This window comes from Agelaius phoeniceus (assembly GCF_051311805.1).
Source record: "Agelaius phoeniceus isolate bAgePho1 chromosome W unlocalized genomic scaffold, bAgePho1.hap1 SUPER_W_unloc_1, whole genome shotgun sequence".
Taxonomy (NCBI): domain Eukaryota; kingdom Metazoa; phylum Chordata; class Aves; order Passeriformes; family Icteridae; genus Agelaius; species Agelaius phoeniceus.
Window position 1 is genome coordinate 9,360,889 of NW_027509866.1, and position 19,835 is coordinate 9,380,723.

General features: G+C 51.7%; 2 protein-coding genes across 2 annotated transcripts in view; both read left to right on the forward strand.

Annotated features, from left to right (window-relative positions):
- The window catches only part of LOC143692499 (uncharacterized), a 168,912-nt gene that overhangs the window by 56,127 nt on the left and 92,950 nt on the right, over positions 1 to 19,835 (forward strand). The window lies entirely within an intron of this gene.
- LOC143692416 (olfactory receptor 14J1-like) lies at positions 106 to 1,038 on the forward strand. Its single transcript, XM_077172651.1, has one exon. It carries the CDS (start codon positions 106 to 108, stop codon positions 1,036 to 1,038), a length of 933 nt encoding a protein of 310 aa, XP_077028766.1.

Here is a 19,835-nt window from a genome sequence, read left to right on the forward strand (position 1 = left end):
CAGGGGAGGGTGTATGGGAAAAGGCTTTGATTTTGGTTACAGGAATCTCCTCTAACTCTTCACTGTCCTTTCTCCATGAAAGGTGCCCATGTGCAGCCCCAGCAAATGTCCAACAGCAGCTCCATCAGGCACTTCCTCCTGCTGGCATTGGCAGACACGCGGCAGCTGCAGCTCCTGCACTTCTGCCTCTTGCTGGGCATCTCCCTGGCTGCCCTCCTGGGCAACGGCCTCATCATCAGCGCCGTAGCCTGTGGCCACCACCTGCACACGCCCATGTTCTTCTTCCTGCTCAACCTGGCCCTCGCTGACCTGGGCTCCATCTGCACCACTGTCCCCAAAGCCATGCACAATTCCCTCTGGGACACCAGCACCATCTCCTACACTGCATGTGCTGCTCAGCTCTTTTTCTTTCTGTTCTTCCTTGGATCAGAGTATTATCTCCTGACCGTGATGTGCTACGACCGCTACGTGTCCATCTGCAAACCCCTGCACTACGGGACCCTCCTGGGCAGCAGAGCTTGTGCCCACATGGCAGCAGCTGCCTGGGCCAGTGCCTTTCTCAATGCTCTCATGCACACAGCCAATACATTTTCCCTGCCCCTGTGCCATGGCAATGCCCTGGGCCAGTTCTTCTGTGAAATCCCACAGATCCTCAAGCTCTCCTGCTCACACTCCTACCTCAGGGAACTCGGGCTTCTTTCTGTTAGTATCTATTTAGCACTTGGTTGTTTCATGTTCATTGCTTTCTCCTATGTACAGATCTTCAGGGCTGTGCTGAGGATCCCCTCTGAGCAGGGACGGCACAAAGCCTTTTCCACCTGCCTCCCTCACCTGGCTGTGGTCTCCCTCTTTGTCAGCACTGCCATGTTTGCTCACCTGAAGCCCCCCTCCATCTCCTCCCCATCCCTGGATCTGGCCCTGTCAGTTCTGTATTCGGTGGTGCCTCCAGCCCTGAACCCCCTCATCTACAGCCTGAGGAACCAGGAGCTCAAGGCTGCAGTGTGGACACTGATGACTGGATGGTTTCAGAAACATTAAACTGCTGGCCAATTTCTGCATATCACTTGTAATAAAATTCATCTTTCATACTTCTTGTTGGTTTCATTTTGGAATTTCTTTTTATTTTTTTTACTTTTTTCATATTATCTACAAATAAATGTCATTGTTTGTGCCATTTCTCATTTTGTTTCTCTCCACCTTCCCTGTAGCCACAGACTGTGTCAATGAGGGGTTGTGCTTTTGGTGGCTTTAAATGAACTAAAGGAACTCCCAGCAGAGTTTTCTGCAGAGATGCCCTTTAGTTTCCTTCTCGGGAGCTGCAGCAGCAATGTCTGTGTGCAGAGCTGGGGCAGATCAGTTCTGGCACAGCAGCTCCTGTGGCCACACCATTCCTGCTCCTGCTGGCCACACCATTCCTGAGCCAGGCCAGGAGCCATTGGCCTTCTTGGCCACCTGGGCACACTGCTGCCTCATGTCCAGCCTGCTGTCCATCAGTCCCTGCAGGTCCCTTTCTGCCTGGCTGCTCTCCAGCCACTCTGTCCCCAGCCTGCAGCACTTGGGCCAAATAGCAGGGCCTGGCACTTGGATTTGTTAAACCTCACCTTGTTGGATTCATCCTCTCGGTCCAGCCTATCAAGGTCCCTGTGCAGACCACTCCTATATTCTCTCAGATCAAAACTCACATCCAGCTTGCTGACATCTGCAAAGAAGTCCTTGGTTCCAAGGGGCCCCTCAGTGTCACAACGGCCTCTTGGATACACCAGGCCTTGCACTGTCACACTGGTCTCCTTGGTTCCATGGGGCTTCACAGTGTCACAATGTTCTCGTTGGTCCTGCAGTTTCACAGTGGACTCCTTGGTTCCATGGGGCCCCAGGGTGTCACAATGGCCCCATGGCCACATGAGGTCCCACACTGTCACCATCGTCTCTGTGGTTCCACAAGTCCCCTCAGTGTCACAATGGACTCCTTGTTTCCACAAGGCCACACAGTGTCACAGCATTATTCCAGATTCCTTGAGGCCCCATCGTGTCACAGTGGCCCCTTGGTTACACAGGATCCTGCAGTGTCACAATGTCCCCTTGGTGCCATGAGGCCCCGCAGTGTCAGAACGGCCCCTTGGTTCCACTGGGCCCTGCAGTCTCCCAATGGTCTCCTTGGTTTTGCAGTGTCAAAATGGTGAAACCCCTTGGTTACACAAGGCCCTGCAGTGTCACAATGGCCTCTGTGGTTCCATGAGGGCCCAGAGTGTCACGGGGCACTCCCTGGGTCCATTTGGCCCCACAGCACCACAATGGAGCCCCGGTTCTGTGGGGCTGCACGGTGTCACCATGGTCCTCTTAGTTCCAGGAGGCCCTGCAGTGTCACAATGGCCCCAGAGTGTCCCAATCATCACAGAATGACAGAATCAAATAGGCTGGAAAAGACCTTTGGGATCATCAAGTCCAACCAATGCCCTAATACTGCCTTGTCACCCAGACCATGCCACTGAGTGCCACTGGAGAGGGACAGTGACTCTGCCACCTCCCCCCTGGCCAGCCCATTCCAGTTCCCACTCACCCTTTCTGTGAAGAACTCCTTCCTATTGTCCAGCCTCAGCCTCCCCTGGTGCAGCTTAAGGCTGGGTCTTCTTGTCCTGCCCTCCAGCAGATCCACACTCACACCCAGCTTGGTGCCATCTGCAGTTTGTGAATGCTGGACTCGATCCCCTCACCCAGACCATCAGTGAAGATATTAAACAGGACTGGGCCCAGCACAGATCCCTGGGGACAGCACCAGTGCCTGGGCACCAGCTGGGTGCAGCACCATCCCCACCACTCTCTGGGCCCAGCCTCCAGCCAGCTCTTAAATCTCCCAGCCAGGAGGGAACCTGCCCAAGCCGTGGGCTGCAGCTTTTCCAGGGAATGCTGTCAGAGACAGAGTCAAAGGCTCTGCTGGAGTCCAGACACACAACATCCACAGCCTTTCCCCCATCCACAGGTGGGTCACCTGGGCATAAAAGGAGACCAGGTTGGTCAGGCAGGACCTGCCAGCCCTAAATCCACGCTGGCTGGCTCTGATCCCTGGGCCATCCTGTGCGTGCCCTGGGATGGCACTCAAGGTGATCTGTTCCATAACCTTGCCGGGCACCCAGGTCAGGCTGACAGGCCTGGAGTTCCCCAGCTCCTCCTTCCAGCCCTTCCTGGGGATGGGCTCACACTGGCACCTCCAGTGCTCTGGGCCCTCCCTGCTGAGCCAGGACTGATGGTAAATGATGGAGAGCAGCTTGGGGAGCTCATCCACAGCTCCCTCATCCCCCTAGGATGGATCCCATCTGATCCCATACACCTGTGAGCATCTGAGTGGCTCAGCAGGTCCCCAGCTGCTTCCTCCTGGATTCCAGGGAGCTGTTCTGCCCCCTGTGCCCATCTACCAGCTCAGGAGAACACTTGTCCTGAGGACAACCTGTACTAATATTGAAAATTGACACAAGATGTTAATTACCTTATCCTTTTCCTTATCTTTAATTACTATATTCTCCACTGTATCCAAAAAAGAGTAGAGGTTCTTCTTCTCCCTCCTTTTCTTATAAATTTTTTTTAAAACATTTATTATTTCTTTACAGAAGCCTCCAGGTTAAGTTCTAATTGAGCTTTCATCTCTTTCCTTTTGTTTCCGCTTAACCGAATGACATCCTTAAAAACTTCCTGAGTTTCTGGTCCTTTTTTCCCTGAGTTCCCAGAAAAGCTCCATGGACAGCCAGGAAAATAATTTGCCTCACTAGCTCATCTTTTGCCACACTGGGACAGGCAGCCCCTTTCCCCTCTAGATTACTTTCTTGAAATGTGTCCATCCTTCCTGGACCCCTTTGTTTTTAAGGGTGTTTCCCTTAAAATAATCAGTACCTGATTTGGTACTCTCCAAATCAGCATCCTAAATAGGCCAAAGTCTGCCCTTCCTAATTTCAGTGTAGAAGTTTTGTTGCTGCCCCTCCTTTTTTCACAGAACATTGAAAACTTGATTATTTCATGGTCACTGTGCCCCAGGCAGCCTCTGAGCCCCACATCTGCCACCAGCCCTTCTCTGTTTGTGAAAAGCAGCAGACAGAGCTTTCCTTGGCAGTGGGAGTGTTACCAAAAATTCGGTAAGACAGAAAACTCCTTAACACCACTAAGAAGCAGCATTCTTTATTCAGCTGGATGCAGGGGGGAGAGCTCCTCCCAAAGCCCTGCGGGCTGAGTACAGGAAAGTTTCTGTTTATTTTCTGTATTTTGCTCACATATTCATTGATTGTCCTGGACTAAACACACATATGATAATCATTTCCCCAAAATCATTGACATATTTCCCCTCCCCTTTACCCATGTGTTCTTCTGTCCTGGGGGTCTCTCTGGTGGTCCCTGGAGAACAAGCTCAAGGTATAAGCTCAGCTGGTGGAAACAATTGATCATCTGGTAACATGAGGTCACAGAGTGGGATATGACATGTGGGGTATATGAGGTCATGGAGATGCTATGACATCATAGGCCATATCTGTGACACCACACGGCAGAGTTCTGACATCACAGAGCAGACTATGACATCAGAGATTTGGCTGTGACATCAGAGACCAGCTGTGTGACATTAGAGAATGGGCTGTGACATCCCAGAGGGGCTGTGTGACATCCCAGAGGGGCTGTGTGACATCCCAGCAGGGCTGTGTCAGGTCACTGGGTTGGTCACTCCGCCCCAGCTCCCCCTCACAGTTTCTCCCAACAAGTCCAATGCTGTCCATGCCCAGCGGGGTCCCTGTCCCCCGAGATCCCCCCGGCCCACCTGGAGCCACAGCCTCCACCAAAGGATGTTCCACAGGATCCACCCCAGAGCCTGACATGGGCACAAGGGGCCAGGGCTGTGTGACCAGGACATCAAGGACAGGGATTCTCCAGGTCACTGTGGCCTGGCTTGGGTTGCCCAGGGCAGGAAAGATGTCTGGCAGCTGGAGCAGGGTCTGGGAAGGGCCTCCAAGGTGGGGCTGGAGCCCCTGGGCTGTGAGCAGCGGCTGAGGGAGCTGGGCTTGTCCAGCCCAGAGCAGGGAAGGCTGAGGGGCTCCTCATCCCAGCCTGGCAGTGCCAGCGAGGAGGGGATGGAGAACACAGAGCCAGGCTCTTCACCGGGGGCCTGGTGGGAGACAAAAGCCACTGGGTGGAAGGGGAAAGAGGGGAGATCAGCCAGGACAGGAGGAGATGAAATGAGTCAGGCTGGTTTCAGCATTTCCTCAGCACCAAAAGCAGCCTGACCTCCCTTCTCCATCCACCACTGACAGCTTTGCAAATCAGGAGTTGTTGGAGCTGTTTTGCCCCCACTCCAGGATGAGCATCCTGATACAAGGACCTAATTGTGTTTATATCTATCACAGAGTCATGTTTGTCAAAAACGACTTTTAGTATGGAAATCCCTTGTGGATGGTGGAACTCATCAGATGCTGCTGGGACGTTGCACATAGCTCAGGGAAGAGCGTGATTGTTATTAAATTGTGTCCTGTTCAAATGTGATCTCTAGGCCATGAAGAGAAACTTGTGCCTCTGAGTCTCACCAGTTCCTGAACCCCAAAGGACACAAACCGGATGAGTTGTGGTTCCTGCTCCAGTGGTGGCACTTGGGCATCCCTCCATAGCCAGAGCAGAGCTCCCTTGTCCCAGAGAGTCCCTGGCAGTGTAGGGATGAAGGAAACAGGACAGGCTGTGGGGATCAGGGGCAGAGCCAGGGAGAAGAATGACTTTTGCATTGGATGGAGCTGTGCCTTCCCTTGGCTTTGTTGGCTGACAAGACATGAACATCCCTCTGTGTCTCGGGCAGCTCCTTCTCCAAGGAAAGCAGGTGGGAGTTGGAGCCAAGGAGCTGAAAGCTGCAGGTGCAGCCTGGGCTGGAGGGAGCTGAGATTTGCACAAGGCTGCTCTGAGTGCCAGGGCTTGGATGGGGGAAATGGTGGGGTGGGGGTAGGGACAGAGTCTGATTGATTGTCAGCCATGAAGGGTCTTGATTCTCAAATCTATTCAAACTGCATGAGGAAGTACCTGGATTCAGTGTCAATCAGAGATTGCACATATCAATGAATTAACGGGAAAAAAAAACTAAACAGGACCTAAACAATCTTTTCTCACTGTCTTTTTAAACATAGTGTATTCCGTTTGAATACACTACTGAGATCTACTTAACCACAAATTATTTGAAAATTAAAATCAAATGATTCCCAGAGGCTTGGCTTGTTCAGGTGTTCTGAATGTTCATGAGCCCTGGGACACTGAATTCCTGCACTGAAGAGCTGAAGGCTGAACAAGCCTCTGGAGCAGTGAAATTCAGCAGCAGCCTCCAAGTTGCTGAGGATGTCAGCAGCCCCCAGTGAGGCCATCCCTGCCCAGAGACCGTGGGGGAATGGGCAGACAAGGAGAGCGTCCCTGGGGCTGGGGCAGCACAACTCAGAGGCACCAGGGGCTCCAGCTGGGCAATGGAGTGTGGAATGTGGCTGGGAAAGCCCTGCCTGGGCTGGGCCAAGCAGGACACACAAGCTCTGACTCCCATCCCTGAAACAATTCTCTCAAGGAGACATTTAAAAGGAATTACAATCGTTTGCGTACTCTGAGATGGACATACTGGAGAAATACCAGCAAGAGATTCTCAGGAGCTGAAAAGAACAAAACAGCCTTTACTGGGAGCTTTAGAAAATCAGAGAAACTTTGGCAAAAGTTTTATTATGTCCTTGTAGTGGTTTTGGTTTGTTAATTTAAGATTTTTCTAATTTTGAGATTTCTAATTAATGTATTAATGAGTGTGGTGGGTTTAAGTGTTGGTTAATTATTTATGTATTTATTTTGTTGTGAGAGGATTAGGAGTAAGGTAATGTAGACTTAAAATTTTAAAAGGATATAAAGAAAATTTAATTAAAAATAAAAAAAAGAAAAAAGTAAGAATTAAATTAAACTCTAGAACACTTTCTTTACAACTTTTTCTTTTTACTGACAATGGAAAGAAAGTAAATTAAAATTTTCTAGTTTGTTTACTATTTCTAGAATAGCTTTTTTTTAGTTTATTTAGGGAGAGTAGTTTTTGTTTTTAAGGTTATGGAGATTTTTTTTACAAGAGGAAAAACTTGGTTTTTTTTGTGTTTCTTAATTTTGTCATGGATAACAATTGTCTGGGGAACTTTGTTCTTGTGAAATTGTTTTATTGCTACAAGCTTTTTACTGCTTGTAGATGGGCCATGTTGACTTATGGGGTATTGTTTTAAAGATGAGTTCTTTAAAGGTAAAGGTTTTTATTATTTACGTCTAAATTTATTTTTATCTTTGGGAATAGAGATCTCCTCTTGGGCGTATTGAATTACCTTTTTTTTCTGTTTAAAATTTTGAGGAATTACAGTTACTTTACCATTTGTTTATTTTAGTATGCAGGTTTTTATTTGATATTAATTAATTTTTTTAATTGTTTATTGTGTTATAACAAAAAAGAGTTTTTTCTTTATAGTTTATAAGAGGATTTTAGTTTTAAGATTAAGGTATTTTTTCTTTTGTATTTGGATTTAATTTCTCCTTTACTGGCTTTGATGCTTTTATGTTGGTTTTTTATATGCTTGTATTTTGTTTTTCTTTTACTTCAGGCAGGACTGAAGTATTGAAAGGATTAACACCTGGCCTGCCAGTAACTTGTGGTGGAAGTTGTGGTTGGGTTGTGTTAGGATTGGTTTTATGGTTGATTTTGGGGGTTTTTTTGTGTTTAATTTTAGTTGTAGGGTTATTTTGTATGGGTTGTAGGTTGTAGGGGTTTTGGTTTTAGTTGTGTTGGGGGGAAGGGGACTTGATAGTGAGATTTTAATAGCTGTGGCTGGCTTTGTTCTGGTTGGGGTTTTGTAGCCTCTTTTGTTTTCCTGTTTGGGAGTTGTTGGGGTTTGGTTTGGTCAGAATGGGGACGATGGGGGTGGGGGGTCGTGGCCTGGGGAGGGGGGAAGGGGCTCAGCCCATGGCAGGGTTGCTTGGTTTGGTTTGGTTTGGTTTGGTTTGGTTTGGTTTGGTTTGGTTTGGTTTGGTTCAGATGGGGCCGGGGCCAGGGCCGCTGCTTCTTTGTTGACTGGAAAGAAAGAGGAGGTTCCTGGGTTTTTTCATCTTTAACATTTGTATTTCACAAAGGCATGTTCAGTATCTCAGTGGTTTAACAGATTGTCAGTGACACAAAAAGTTTCATATTATGTTTTAAAATTCTTCTCATATCAAACTATGACAAACATTCAACCAACAAAAAACATTTCTCAAAGCATTGACTTGGCCCATTCAACTTCACAAACTCCAAGCCTGTTCAATTTAATGTTAATCAAAATTTGCAGGAGCACAGAAACAGAAGAAGAATACACAGAAAGAGAGAAAGACAAAAAAGATTTAGAGGAGCACACACACAGCTACCAGCTCCTGGATTCCAGCACTGTTCAGATGGAAATTCCAAGAGGATGCAGGGTCAAGATGTGTGCTCACCTTGTGGTCAGCCTTCAATACCCCTTGGTCTCCCTGGGCCCTTCCCCCGGGTGGGGCTTGGGCTCATTTGGTCCCTCAGGAGCTGGGCTGGGGGCTGCAGAGGTGGCTGTGGAGCATTGCCTGTGCTGTGCCAGGGACTGGCAGCCACTGCTGGGCTGGGATAGAGGCTCTGGGGGGATTGGGGTTCCAGGGCAGGGCAGGGCTGGGCTTCCAGGGCAGGGCAAGGCTGGACCTGCCCCTTCCTCCCCCACACATGAAATATTTGGAGCCGACAATCTCCTCCAGTCTGTCACAACAGGGAATGTTGGAGGTGCAATCCAAATTCTACTTATTGGTGCCTGGAGGAGAATAGTTCTTTCCTATAGGAAGGAAAGCCCAGAGCTCCAGTGTTTGGAAGGCAGGTGAGAGCCTCACTAGGCCAAGTCCAGCCAGACTTGTCCGGAATGGCAGATTTTGTCTGGGAGCAGTTGGTGGATTTAGGGAAGGTGGAACCCAGTCTTGGCCATGGGTTTCTGGAGAAGCAGGACAGTTCTTTTCCATAGGAAGGAAAGGACGCAGCCTTCCCCAGGGTTTAAGGGACAGATGGGAGGTGACCCTTGTGAAACAACTGCCAGCCAGACTTGTCCTGGCAATAGTCCTATGGGAACAATCACTGGATATAAGGAAATTTGGAGGTGGAACTCCCAATTCTGGCCATGGGTTCTTGGAGGAAAAGGATAGTTCTTTTCCATCGGAAGGAAAGCACAGAGCCCCAGTGTTTCAGCAGCAGATGAGAAGAGACCCTCAACATGCCAAGGTCAGTTGGACCAGTCAGGCAGTCCATGGGAGGCCAAACCAGCCAGACCTGTTCCGTGTTCCCTTGGTTTTATGAGGCCCTGCAATATCACCATGGTCCCTTTGGTTCCATGGGGCCCCTCAGCATCCTAATGATTCTTTGCTTCCATGGGGTCCAGCAGTGTCACAATGGACCTTTGGTTCCATGGGGGTCTCACAGTTTCACAGTGGCCCCTAGGTTCCAGATGGCCCCGCAGTGTCACAATGGTCCCAATGATTCCATGAGGCCTTGCAGTGTCACAATGGTCTCCGGTGTTCCCCAGCCCCAACAATGTCACGGGACTCCTCTTTTCCATGACCCTGCAATGTCACAATGGACCTTTGGACCCTGGAGGTTTGCAGTGTCACAATGGTCTCCTTGGGCTCCACAGTGTCACAATGGACCACTGATGACACAAGACCCCACAATGTCACAATGGACCTTTGGTTCCATGCAGCCCTGCAATGTCACAAAGGCCTCTTGGTTTCACGAGGCCCCACAGCATCACAATGGTCCTCTTGGATCTGTGGGGACCCCCAGGGTCACAATGGTCTCACTGGTTCCATGAGGCCCCACAGTGTCACAATGCTTTGCCTGTTCCATGGGGCCTCATAGTGTCACAATGGTCTCCATGATTCCATGAGTCCCCTCAGTTTCACAATGGTCTCCTTGGTTCCATGGGTTTGTGAAGTGTCTTAATGGTGTCTCCATGGTTCCACGAGGCCTTGCAATATCACACTTATGACCTTATCTCGATGGGGGTCTCGCAGTGTCACAATGGACCCTTGGTTCCATGATACCACAAATTGTCACAATGGTCTCCATGGTTCGAGGAGTCCCCGCAGTGTCACAATGGACCCTTGGTTTGATGGAGCCTCTCAGTGTCTCAATGATCCCTGCATTTCATGGAGCCACACAGCGTCAGTATGGTCCCCTTGGTTCTATGAGGCCCAGCAATGTCACAGTGCTCTCCAAGATTCCATGAGGCCCCACAGTGTCACAATGGTCCCTTGGTCTCACAGGGCCCCACAGTGTTACAATGGTCCCTTGGTCCCATGGGTCCTGTGCTGCTGCATTCCCCCCTCCCCTTCTCAGACCGCCCTGCCAGCTGAGAAATGCTCCTTGGGGCTCGGCCTTGGCCAACAGCCCCTGGGCTCAGCTCCTCTGCAGCTCATCACAAACACTGTCTGCTCCAGGCACTGCTGCTGCCCAACCAGCTCCTGCTTTCTGGAGGAGCAGCCCTGGGAACTGGTTTTGTTCCCTCCGTGGCACAACATCCCTGTTCTCACACTGCCAAAGAAAGCTGTTGGTGCCAAGTGCGGCCAGGATGAACCATTGCCTGTAGGTAAGGTTAATTCACAAGGTCTGTTGTTTTGCGGAGAGAGAGACAAAAAAACTCCACAACTTTGTGAAAGTTGTAAAGTTGGTATGTTTATTATTACAGCGCTGGACGCTGGACACATGCGGAGATTACTCTCTGTAAAAGGCATGTGTACCTCTGGGAACTTCAGGTCGCTTTTTATCCCCCTCTCAAATACATATGCATACAGTTTTACAACAGGTTCATACATATTCATTTTTACAAATTTCGCATGACATTTGCCACCAGTTCTTCTTTATCAGAAAGAATTCCTAGGTCAGGCTGACCTGCTTTTACAGCAGTTTTTCTGTCTCTCTTTATCACCTTCTGTCATGTCGTTCCCCCCCCCCCCCTTATCTCTGTCCTTCATTGATGCAGTTTCCCTTGAGCCTAGGCCTTGCAGTCAGGCCACATATACTTAGAGATGTTTATTTCACCTAAATCAAAATGGATTTCTACTCTGGGGAATTTTTACTCTGTCTCACTATGTGAAGTTAAATGCTGCTAAGAGTTGTTCTTTTGCGAAGTTGTTATGTTTAATTTAAGGTATAAACTGAGTTAAACACTGTTAAATGTTAATCCTCTGTTAAATGAAAACTCATAGGTTGTAGGCTAGGTTAAATACTGTTAGCTACTGAGCTTTTTTTGGCAAAATTGTCCCCTTAAATTTGAGCTACATTAAGCTTTCAGGCCGTATTCCTTTCATCCTTGCCCTCACTGTCTTTGTGTCACACACACACACAGGGACAGTTCTCGGCTCATTTCTGGCTTGATTGCCTGGATTCTGTTTGGTTTTGTTGTTGCTTTGTTTCCTTGGTGTGCCTGAATTGTCCTGCCAGGAGCAGAGTGACTCTTGCCAAGGAACTTTGTGCTGCTGTCCCTTAAAATTAAATCTGTTTTTTCCTGCTCTATGATGTTACACAGCCACCCAGTGATGTCACAACCCACTCTCTGATGTCACTGAGCCACACTCTATGATGGCAAGATCTGCTCTATGGCCTCACACTATGATGTCACAGACAGCTGTGTGATGTCACAACCCCCTCAGTGATGCCACAAAACCCTCTCTGAGATTTTATACTGACACTCTGTAATGTCACAGCACACATTTTGACCTCACAGCCCCCTCTATGATGTCATACAGCCATGCCATGATGTCACAGCCTGCTCTGTAATGTCACAGAATCCCCTCTATGATGTTGTAGCTGCTCAATGACCTTGCAAAAAAAACTCTGTGATGTCATACCTCAATCTGTGACCTCACACAGCCCACTCTGTGCTGTCACACAGCCCCTTGCTGACATCACAGCTGCTCTGTGCCTCCATGACACAGCCCCAGAGGAGCTGCTGTGACACAGCCCCCTCTGGGACATGCCACAGCCCCTGCCAGTGCTGAGCCCCTGGGAGCTCTGTCTGTGCCCTGCTGGTGTCCCTGAGGGGCCCTGGCAGTGCCCCAGCCCTGCTGGGCTGTGCACAGGAGCTGCTCCTGGCCAGAGCTGTCTCTCTGCAGCTCTGCTGCCCTTGCCAGGAGCTGCCTCTGGGCCAGGAGCCCGGCCCAGCTCAGCAGCACAGACACAGCACAAGGACTTTAATGAGCCTCTCAGGGATTTGGTGTTGTTTACATCAGACTCAGTCCCTCAGAGTGTGCTCAAAGAACTTCTCAAGAACTCAAATTAAGGTTGAAATGCTGAAGTTTCTCATACATAAAATAGATCCTTCTGAGGGACAGGACTGAGAAAGTGTCCCCAGGTTCCAGTCAGAGCAGAACTCTGGAGGCAGTGATGACAGCTGGGGACAAACAAGGAAAAGGTGTCTCTGGTGCTGAACAAACCTGGATGTGGTTCAGGAATGCAAATGGCCAAGGCCTGAGCCCCAGCCCCTGGCCAGGCAGATCCTGTCCCTCCCTCCTTGCTCAGGGCTCTTCCCAGGATGGGCACTGGCATGTGGGGATGGGCAATGCCAAGGGCAGGAGCATGGGGCGGCCCCTGCCAGGCTGCTGAGCAGGGACAAGGAGGCAATGAGGCCCCAGGCCTGCAAGGGTCACTTGTCCCCTCGTGGCCTCAGGCCCAGGGCCAGCAGCCATGGCCAAAGTGCTGCCCAAGTTGGCTCTGTCAGGGCTGTCTTGCAGCTGCTGCCCATCCCTGTGCCCTGTGCAGCCCAGGCTGTCCTACGGTGTCCCTGTCCTGCGCCTCTGTCCCTGCAGGCTGTGGGCATCTCCCGGCTGCCTCACCTGGCTGGCCCCTTCCTTTGCTGACAGCTCTGCCTCCTGCTTCCTCCTGCCTGCCCACACAAAGCCTTGGGCTGCTTCAGGCTCCTCCTGGGGGACGTGCTGCACCACAGCCCTGCCCTGGCAGGGAAATTCCTTTCTCCTGGTGTCCAGTCTGGACCTTCCCAGGTGCCTTTGGAATTAATTCTTTCTTTCTCTGGCTCCACCATCTCTGAAACCACCCTTCCCTCCCAGGGCTCTCCTCTCATGTCCTCAGTCTCCACCCCACTGAGCACAGAGCTCCTGTGTCCCTACACAGTGGTCAAGCGCTTGAGGCCAAGAGCACCTGGACAAGAGGCACAGTTCTTTTCTATAAGAAGGAAAAGAACCCCAGGGTTTGAAGGCAGATGAGAAGCAGTCACCAGAGGCCAAGGCAGCCAGACCCGTCTGTCCTTGCAGCTTTTGTCTGAAAGCAGCCCTTGGATATTTGGGGAGTTTCGGGGGTGGAATTCCACTTCAGCCACGGGTTCCTGGATTGGAATGACAGTTCTCCATAGGAAGGAAAGGAGAGAGCCCCAGTGTTCCAAAGGCTGATTAGAGGCAGCCCCAAGGAGGCCAAGGCAGCCAGATCTATTGTTAGGGAAGAATCCTTGGAGACACAGAATTTGGGAGGCCAAACCCCACTTTTGTCTATTGGGCTCTGGACAAGAAGCACAGTTCTTTTCCATAGGAAGGAAAGTGCAGAACCCCAGTGCTTCAAAGGGAGATGTGAGCTGGCCCTTAGCAAGCCAAGGGAACCTGGACAGTCCTGGAAACTTTTGTCTGGAGCTGTCCTTGGATTTAAGGAATTCTGGAGGTGAATTCTCAGTTTTGGCCATGGATGCCTGGACTTGAAAGATGTTTTTTCCCATGAGAAGAAAAGCACAGGCCCCTGGTGTTTTGAAGGCAGATGAGAGGTGGCCCCCAAGTGGCCAAGGCCAGCCAGAGCTGTCTGTCCCTCCAGGTGACATATGGGAATAATCCTTGGATATAATCAGATTTGGAGGAGGAATCCCAATTTCAGCCATGAAACCCTGGAGGAGAAGGACAGTTCTTTCCCACAGGAAGGAAAGCACACAACTCCAGGGTTTCAGGAGCTGATGAGAAGCAACCCTCAATATGCCAAGGTCATCTGGACCAGTCGGGCAGCCCCCAGGAGGCCCAGCCAGCCAGACCTGTTTCATGTTCTTGGATCCTTGGGGCCCTGCAGCATCATCACAATGGCCCCTTGGTTCCATGAGGCTCTGTAGGATCACAACAGATCTTTGTTTCCATGAGGCCCAGTGATATAACAATGGTCTCCTTGGCTTCATAGTGGCACAATGGCCCCTTGCTTCCATGAGGCCTTGCAGTGTCAAAATGGTTTCCTTGTTTCCATGGGACTGAGAATGCCACAATGGCCCATTGGTTCCATGAGGATGCAGAGTCTCAGAATGGCCCCTTGGTTCTATTGGGTTCCTCAGGGTCACAATGGCCCCTTGGTTCCACCAGGCCTGGATGTGTCACAATGGTCCCTTGCTTCCATGAGACCTTGCAGTGTCACAGTGGCTGCTTCAGTTCTACGAGACCCTGTGGTGTCACAGTGGCCCCTTGGTTCCAGTGGGTCCTGAAGTGTCATAATGGTCTCCATGGTTAAATGAGGCCCCACAATGTCACAATGGAGTTTTGGTTCCATGACCTTTTGTACTGCCAACAACAGCCAACAACAGTCTCCTTGGTACCACAGTGTCACAATGGACCCTTGGTTCCATGAGGACTCACAGTGTCAGAAGTGTCTCCTTGGTTCCATGAGGCCCTGCAGAGCCCCTTGATTCAACAAGGCCTCAAAGTGTCATCATGGCCTCCAGGATTCCATGAGGCCCCACAGTGTCACAATGGACCTTTGTTTCCATGTGTTCCAGCACTTTGTTTCCATGTGTTCCATGCATCCTTAGTTCTATGGGGCCCTGTAGTGTCACAATGGACTCCTTGGTGCCACAGAGTGCCACACAGTGCCACAACTGCCCCTTGGCCTGCCAACACTCCATAGTGTCACAATGGTTCCTTGCTTCCATGAGACTTTGTAGTGTCACAATGGCCCCTTGGTTTAGTGAGGCCTTTGGCGTCACAATGGTCTCCATGATTCCACAAGGCCTTGCAGTGTCACAACACACTATTGGTTTCACTGAGCCCCACAGTGTCTCTGTGGTCCCCTTGGCTCCACAAGGCTCTGAAGTGCCACAAAAGACCTTTGGTTCCACAAGGCCTCAAAGTGTAAAAATGGCCTCCATGGTTCCAAGAGGCCCTGTTGTGTCACAATGGCCCCTTGGTTCCAAGAGGTTTCTCAGGGTCACAATGGTCTCCTTGGAGCTGCAATATCACAATAGACCATTGGTTCAATGTGGCCACGATGTACCAAAACGGATTTTGGTTCCACGGAGTTCTGCAGACTCACAAAGGACCCTTAGTGCCCTGACTTTGCTCAGTGTCACAGCTGACTCCTTGTTCTGTGAGGCCCCACCACCACCAAATATCCAAAATATCAGAATAAGGCTCCTTAACACTAATTTCTTATTTAAGAGGATATCATTTATTCGGGTCTGAGGTCTAGTGAGGGATAACTCGTAACCTTATGTGGACATGTAATTCTACCAGCATCACTACATGCATATTACAATTTACCCATAAAACCCACCTCAAGTTCCCAGATTCAGTCCTACGATTTTCTGTCACTGCAATCTTGAGCCAAATGTCTTCTTCTTGACTTCCAAGCATCCTTGGTGAGAAAGCAGCCCCTGAATGCCTTGTTCCTGTACTAAAAGTTCACAGGCACAGTGAAAATTGAATTAAACCTTTTGGTATCAGCCCAAGGCTTTGTGTGGGCAGGCAGGAGGAAGCAGGAGGCAGAGCTGTCAGCAAAGGAAGGGGCCAGCCAGGTGAGGCAGCCGGGGGATGCCCACAGCCTGCAGGGACAGAGGCGCAGGGCAGGGACACCGTAGGACAGCCTGGGCTGCACAGGGCACAGGGATGGGCAGCAGCTGCAAGACAGCCCTGACAGAGCCAACTTGGGCAGCACTTTGGCCATGGCTGCTGGCCCTGGGCCTGAGGCCACGAGGGGACAAGTGACCCTTGCAGGCCTGGGGCCTCATTGCCTCCTTGTCCCTGCTCAGCAGCCTGGCAGGGGCCGCCCCATGCTCCTGCCCTTGGCATTGCCCATCCCCACATGCCAGTGCCCATCCTGGGAAGAGCCCTGAGCAAGGAGGGAGGGACAGGATCTGCCTGGCCGGGGGCTGGGGCTCAGGCCTTGGCCATTTGCATTCCTGAACCACATCCAGGTTTGTTCAGCACCAGAGACACCTTTTCCTTGTTTGTCCCCAGCTGTCATCACTGCCTCCAGTGTTCTGCTCTACCTGGAACTTGGGGACACTTTCCCAGTCGTCTTCCTCAGTGGGACCCATTAAAACTTCAAGAAACTTCAGAGTTTCAATTTAATTTTGAGTTCCTGAGAAGTTTTTTGAAGACTCTCTCAGGGACTGAGTCTGATGTAAACAACACCAAATCCTTGAGAGGCTCATTAAAGTCCTTGTGCTGTGTCTGTGCTGCTGAGCTTTAAAGGAACAGCTCTTCCCAGGGCCAGCTCCTCTCCCAGCCCAGCAGGGCTGAGGGCTCTGCCTGCAGGCACTGAGGGCACAGGAGCCAGGCAAAGACAGGCTGAAGGCAATCAGAATGGGGAAGACATTGAGCTGAGACTCCACTTGGGGAAAGGTCTTCACAGCCCTCTGCATGGTGAGTGTGTGGGTGCAGGGCAATGTCCCCTGTGCTCCTGGAGGGATCTCCTGAAGCCAGCACACCCCACAGCCTGGGGGATGTGTCAGGAGGACTCTCCCAGTTTCTCTGTGGCAGAGGAGGAGGAGGAGGAGGATGTGCTGCAGAGCAGGGCACCCCTTCTTAGGGGATTTTTCATGAGCTCATTCAGGGCAGGAATTTCCTGCTTGGGTCTCTGCTTTCCTGAATCTGTGCCCCCACTTTTCCCTGGCTCAGCTGGGTGGTAATGGAAACTCAGCTGTGCAGGGCAGAGCAGGGGCTGAGGCTCTTAAACCATCACACTGAGGATTCCTGGGCACCTCAGCAAGTGCCTGCACCTGCCCAGCCTCCAGATCCATGCAGCATCACCTTTCCATGGTGCCCAGTCTGGGGGAAGCTGCTCTTTAATCCCTGCAGGGCCGAGCAGCTGCAGGGCAGGGCTGGCCCAGGGGCTGGGCTGGGCTCTGGCAGCTCTGGCAGGGAAGGAGCCCGGGGCCACAGGGGCAGCTCGGGCTGGGACAGCTCCAGCAGCAGAGCTGTGGGCAGGGAGGCAGGGAGGCAGTGCTGAGGGCAGCCCTGCTGCAGGGCAGATGTGGCACCTGCCGGGCCTGCCCTGCAGGGCAGACACTGCCCTGAGCAGCACAGTTCTTGTGTCCCCTCGCAGCCAGCACAGCCCCCAGCCCGGGGGCTCGGGGCCCTCAGCCCCTCCTGGGCCGGCAGAGCAGCCCCAGAGATGAAGGGGCCACTTCATCTTGGCCACATGGCCACACTCTCCGGCCATGTGCCCATTCCCTGCTGACCAGGGCCTGGGGGCCACTGTCCTGCCCTGCTGCTGCCTGGCAGGGGCTGAGCAGGGCTGGGCAGGGAGAGGCTTTTCCTCAGGCCCGGCTCTCTCTCTCCCCTTGCCTGGCCCAGTTGCTGCTGGCATTGCTGAGGGGCTCTCTGGAATGGCAGTTCCAGCTGCAGGGCCAGGCCCAGGCCTTGGGCTCCTCCTGTGCAGGCTGAGCAGAGCAATGGGGTGTCCCAGCTCCCTGTGCCCGGGGAGCTCTGGGCAGGGCAGCCTGGGACTCTGGCAATGAGCCCACTCTCCTGACTCTGGGAAAGGCAGGAGCCACTTTGTGTGCCAGGGATCCCTCTGCTCTCTGCAGTGTCTCCTGGCTGTCCAGGGTAACACGGGAGTGGATTTCAGAAAGGTGCCAGTCCAGGGCAGCTGGAACAGGAGAGAGGGACAGAGCAGCTCCCCTCAGTCTGCACTAAGCCTCAGGCAACCCTCCTGCCTCACTGGACTCTCTGTTCTTCCACAGTGCAGCAGAATCTCTCATTCTGCCTCCTGTCATCCCCATCCCTTCCCCCATGCAGCTCCTCTGCCTTAGCTGAACATTTTTATCCAAGTCCCAACACCAGTACTGGCCCCTGCCCTCACTGTTCCCCTGCACTGACTGGGGGTCAGGGCTGACTCCCAGGTGTCCTGCAGATCAAGGTCCAGCTCCTGACACAACACTGGCCAGCAGCAATCAGGGCTCCAGCAACAGAGCTGAAGGAAGATTTCTGAGACATGGACAGGGGAAGCTGTTCAGTGACAGGAAAGACTCTATGAGAAAGGGCTTTGATAATTCTGAGAGAAATCTCCCTTCCATTGCCCTGTCTTTCCACCTTCTGCAGGTTGAAATGCCCAGTCACAGAAAATGTCCAACAGCAGCTCCATCAGGCACTTCCTCCTGCTGGCATTGGCAGACACGCGGCAGCTGCAGCTCCTGCACTTCTGCCTCTTGCTGGGCATCTCCCTGGCTGCCCTCCTGGGCAACGGCCTCATCATCAGCGCCGTAGCCTGCGGCCACCACCTGCACACGCCCATGTTCTTCTTCCTGCTCAACCTGGCCCTCGCTGACCTGGGCTCCATCTGCACCACTGTCCCCAAAGCCATGCACAATTCCCTCTGGGACACCAGGAACATCTCCTACTCTGGATGTGCTGCACAGCTCTTTCTATTTGTCTTTTTCTTTTCAACAGAGCTTGCCCTCCTGACCATCATGTGCTATGACCGCTACGTGTCCATCTGCAAACCCCTGCACTACGGGACCCTCCTGGGCAGCAGAGCTTGTGCCCACATGGCAGCAGCTGCCTGGGCCAGTGCCTTTCTCTATTCACTGCTGCACACAGCCAATACATTTTCTCTGCCCCTGTGCCATGGCAATGCCCTGGGCCAGTTCTTCTGTGAAATCCCACAGATCCTCAAGCTCTCCTGTGCCAAATCCTACTTCAGGGAACTTGGGCTTCTTGCTGCTAGTGTTGGTTTAGCTTTTGGCTGTTTTGTGTTCATTGTTTTCTCCTATGTGCAAATCTTTAGGGCTGTGCTGAGGATCCCCTCTGAGCAGGGACGGCACAAAGCCTTTTCCACCTGCCTCCCTCACCTGGCTGTGGTCTCCCTGTTCGTCAGCACTTCAGCCTTTGGCTACCTGAAGCCCCCCTCCATGTCCTCCCCATCCCTGGATCTGGCTCTGTCAGTTCTGTACTCAGTGGTGCCTCCAGCCCTGAACCCCCTCATCTACAGCCTGAGGAACCAGGAGCTCAAGGAAGCCCTGAGAAAATTGATCGGACTGTATTTTCAGAAGCATTTCAGAACCATTTTCTGCTGCAGAGCCTTCAGAATGTAACTCTTTACAATCTCAGCATTTTTTCCCCCTATTTGTCCATTTTTATTTGGTAACTTTTTTCTGCTGTTGTTGTGTTTTTTACAAAATACTGCAGTATTACTCTTAGCATTTCTACATGAATACCTACCTTTCTTTTGAACCACAAAGACTTACAAGAGGTCTGTTCCCTGCGCATTTAAATAAAAACCAGTGCTTGCCCTGACCTGTGTGTCCAGGACTCTTCTTGAGCCCTTCTCTGGCTCTGCAGGGGCTGTGCCTGTGAGCAGAGGCTGAGGGAAGGGGCTCCCAGCACAGCAGCACGGCCAGGGACAATGGCCCTGCCTCTTTGCACATCTGCTCCCCCCAGCTCCACACTCCCCTCCCCAGCCCTGCTGTGGGTGCAAGGCCAGAGTGCTCTGGCAGCTTGGTCCCTGTTCTGCTGCATGTCCCTGCTGTGACCTCAGGCAGGGACAGGCCATGGGCACTGCTGGGACACAGCTGGGCTCCAGCACAGCAGCTCCA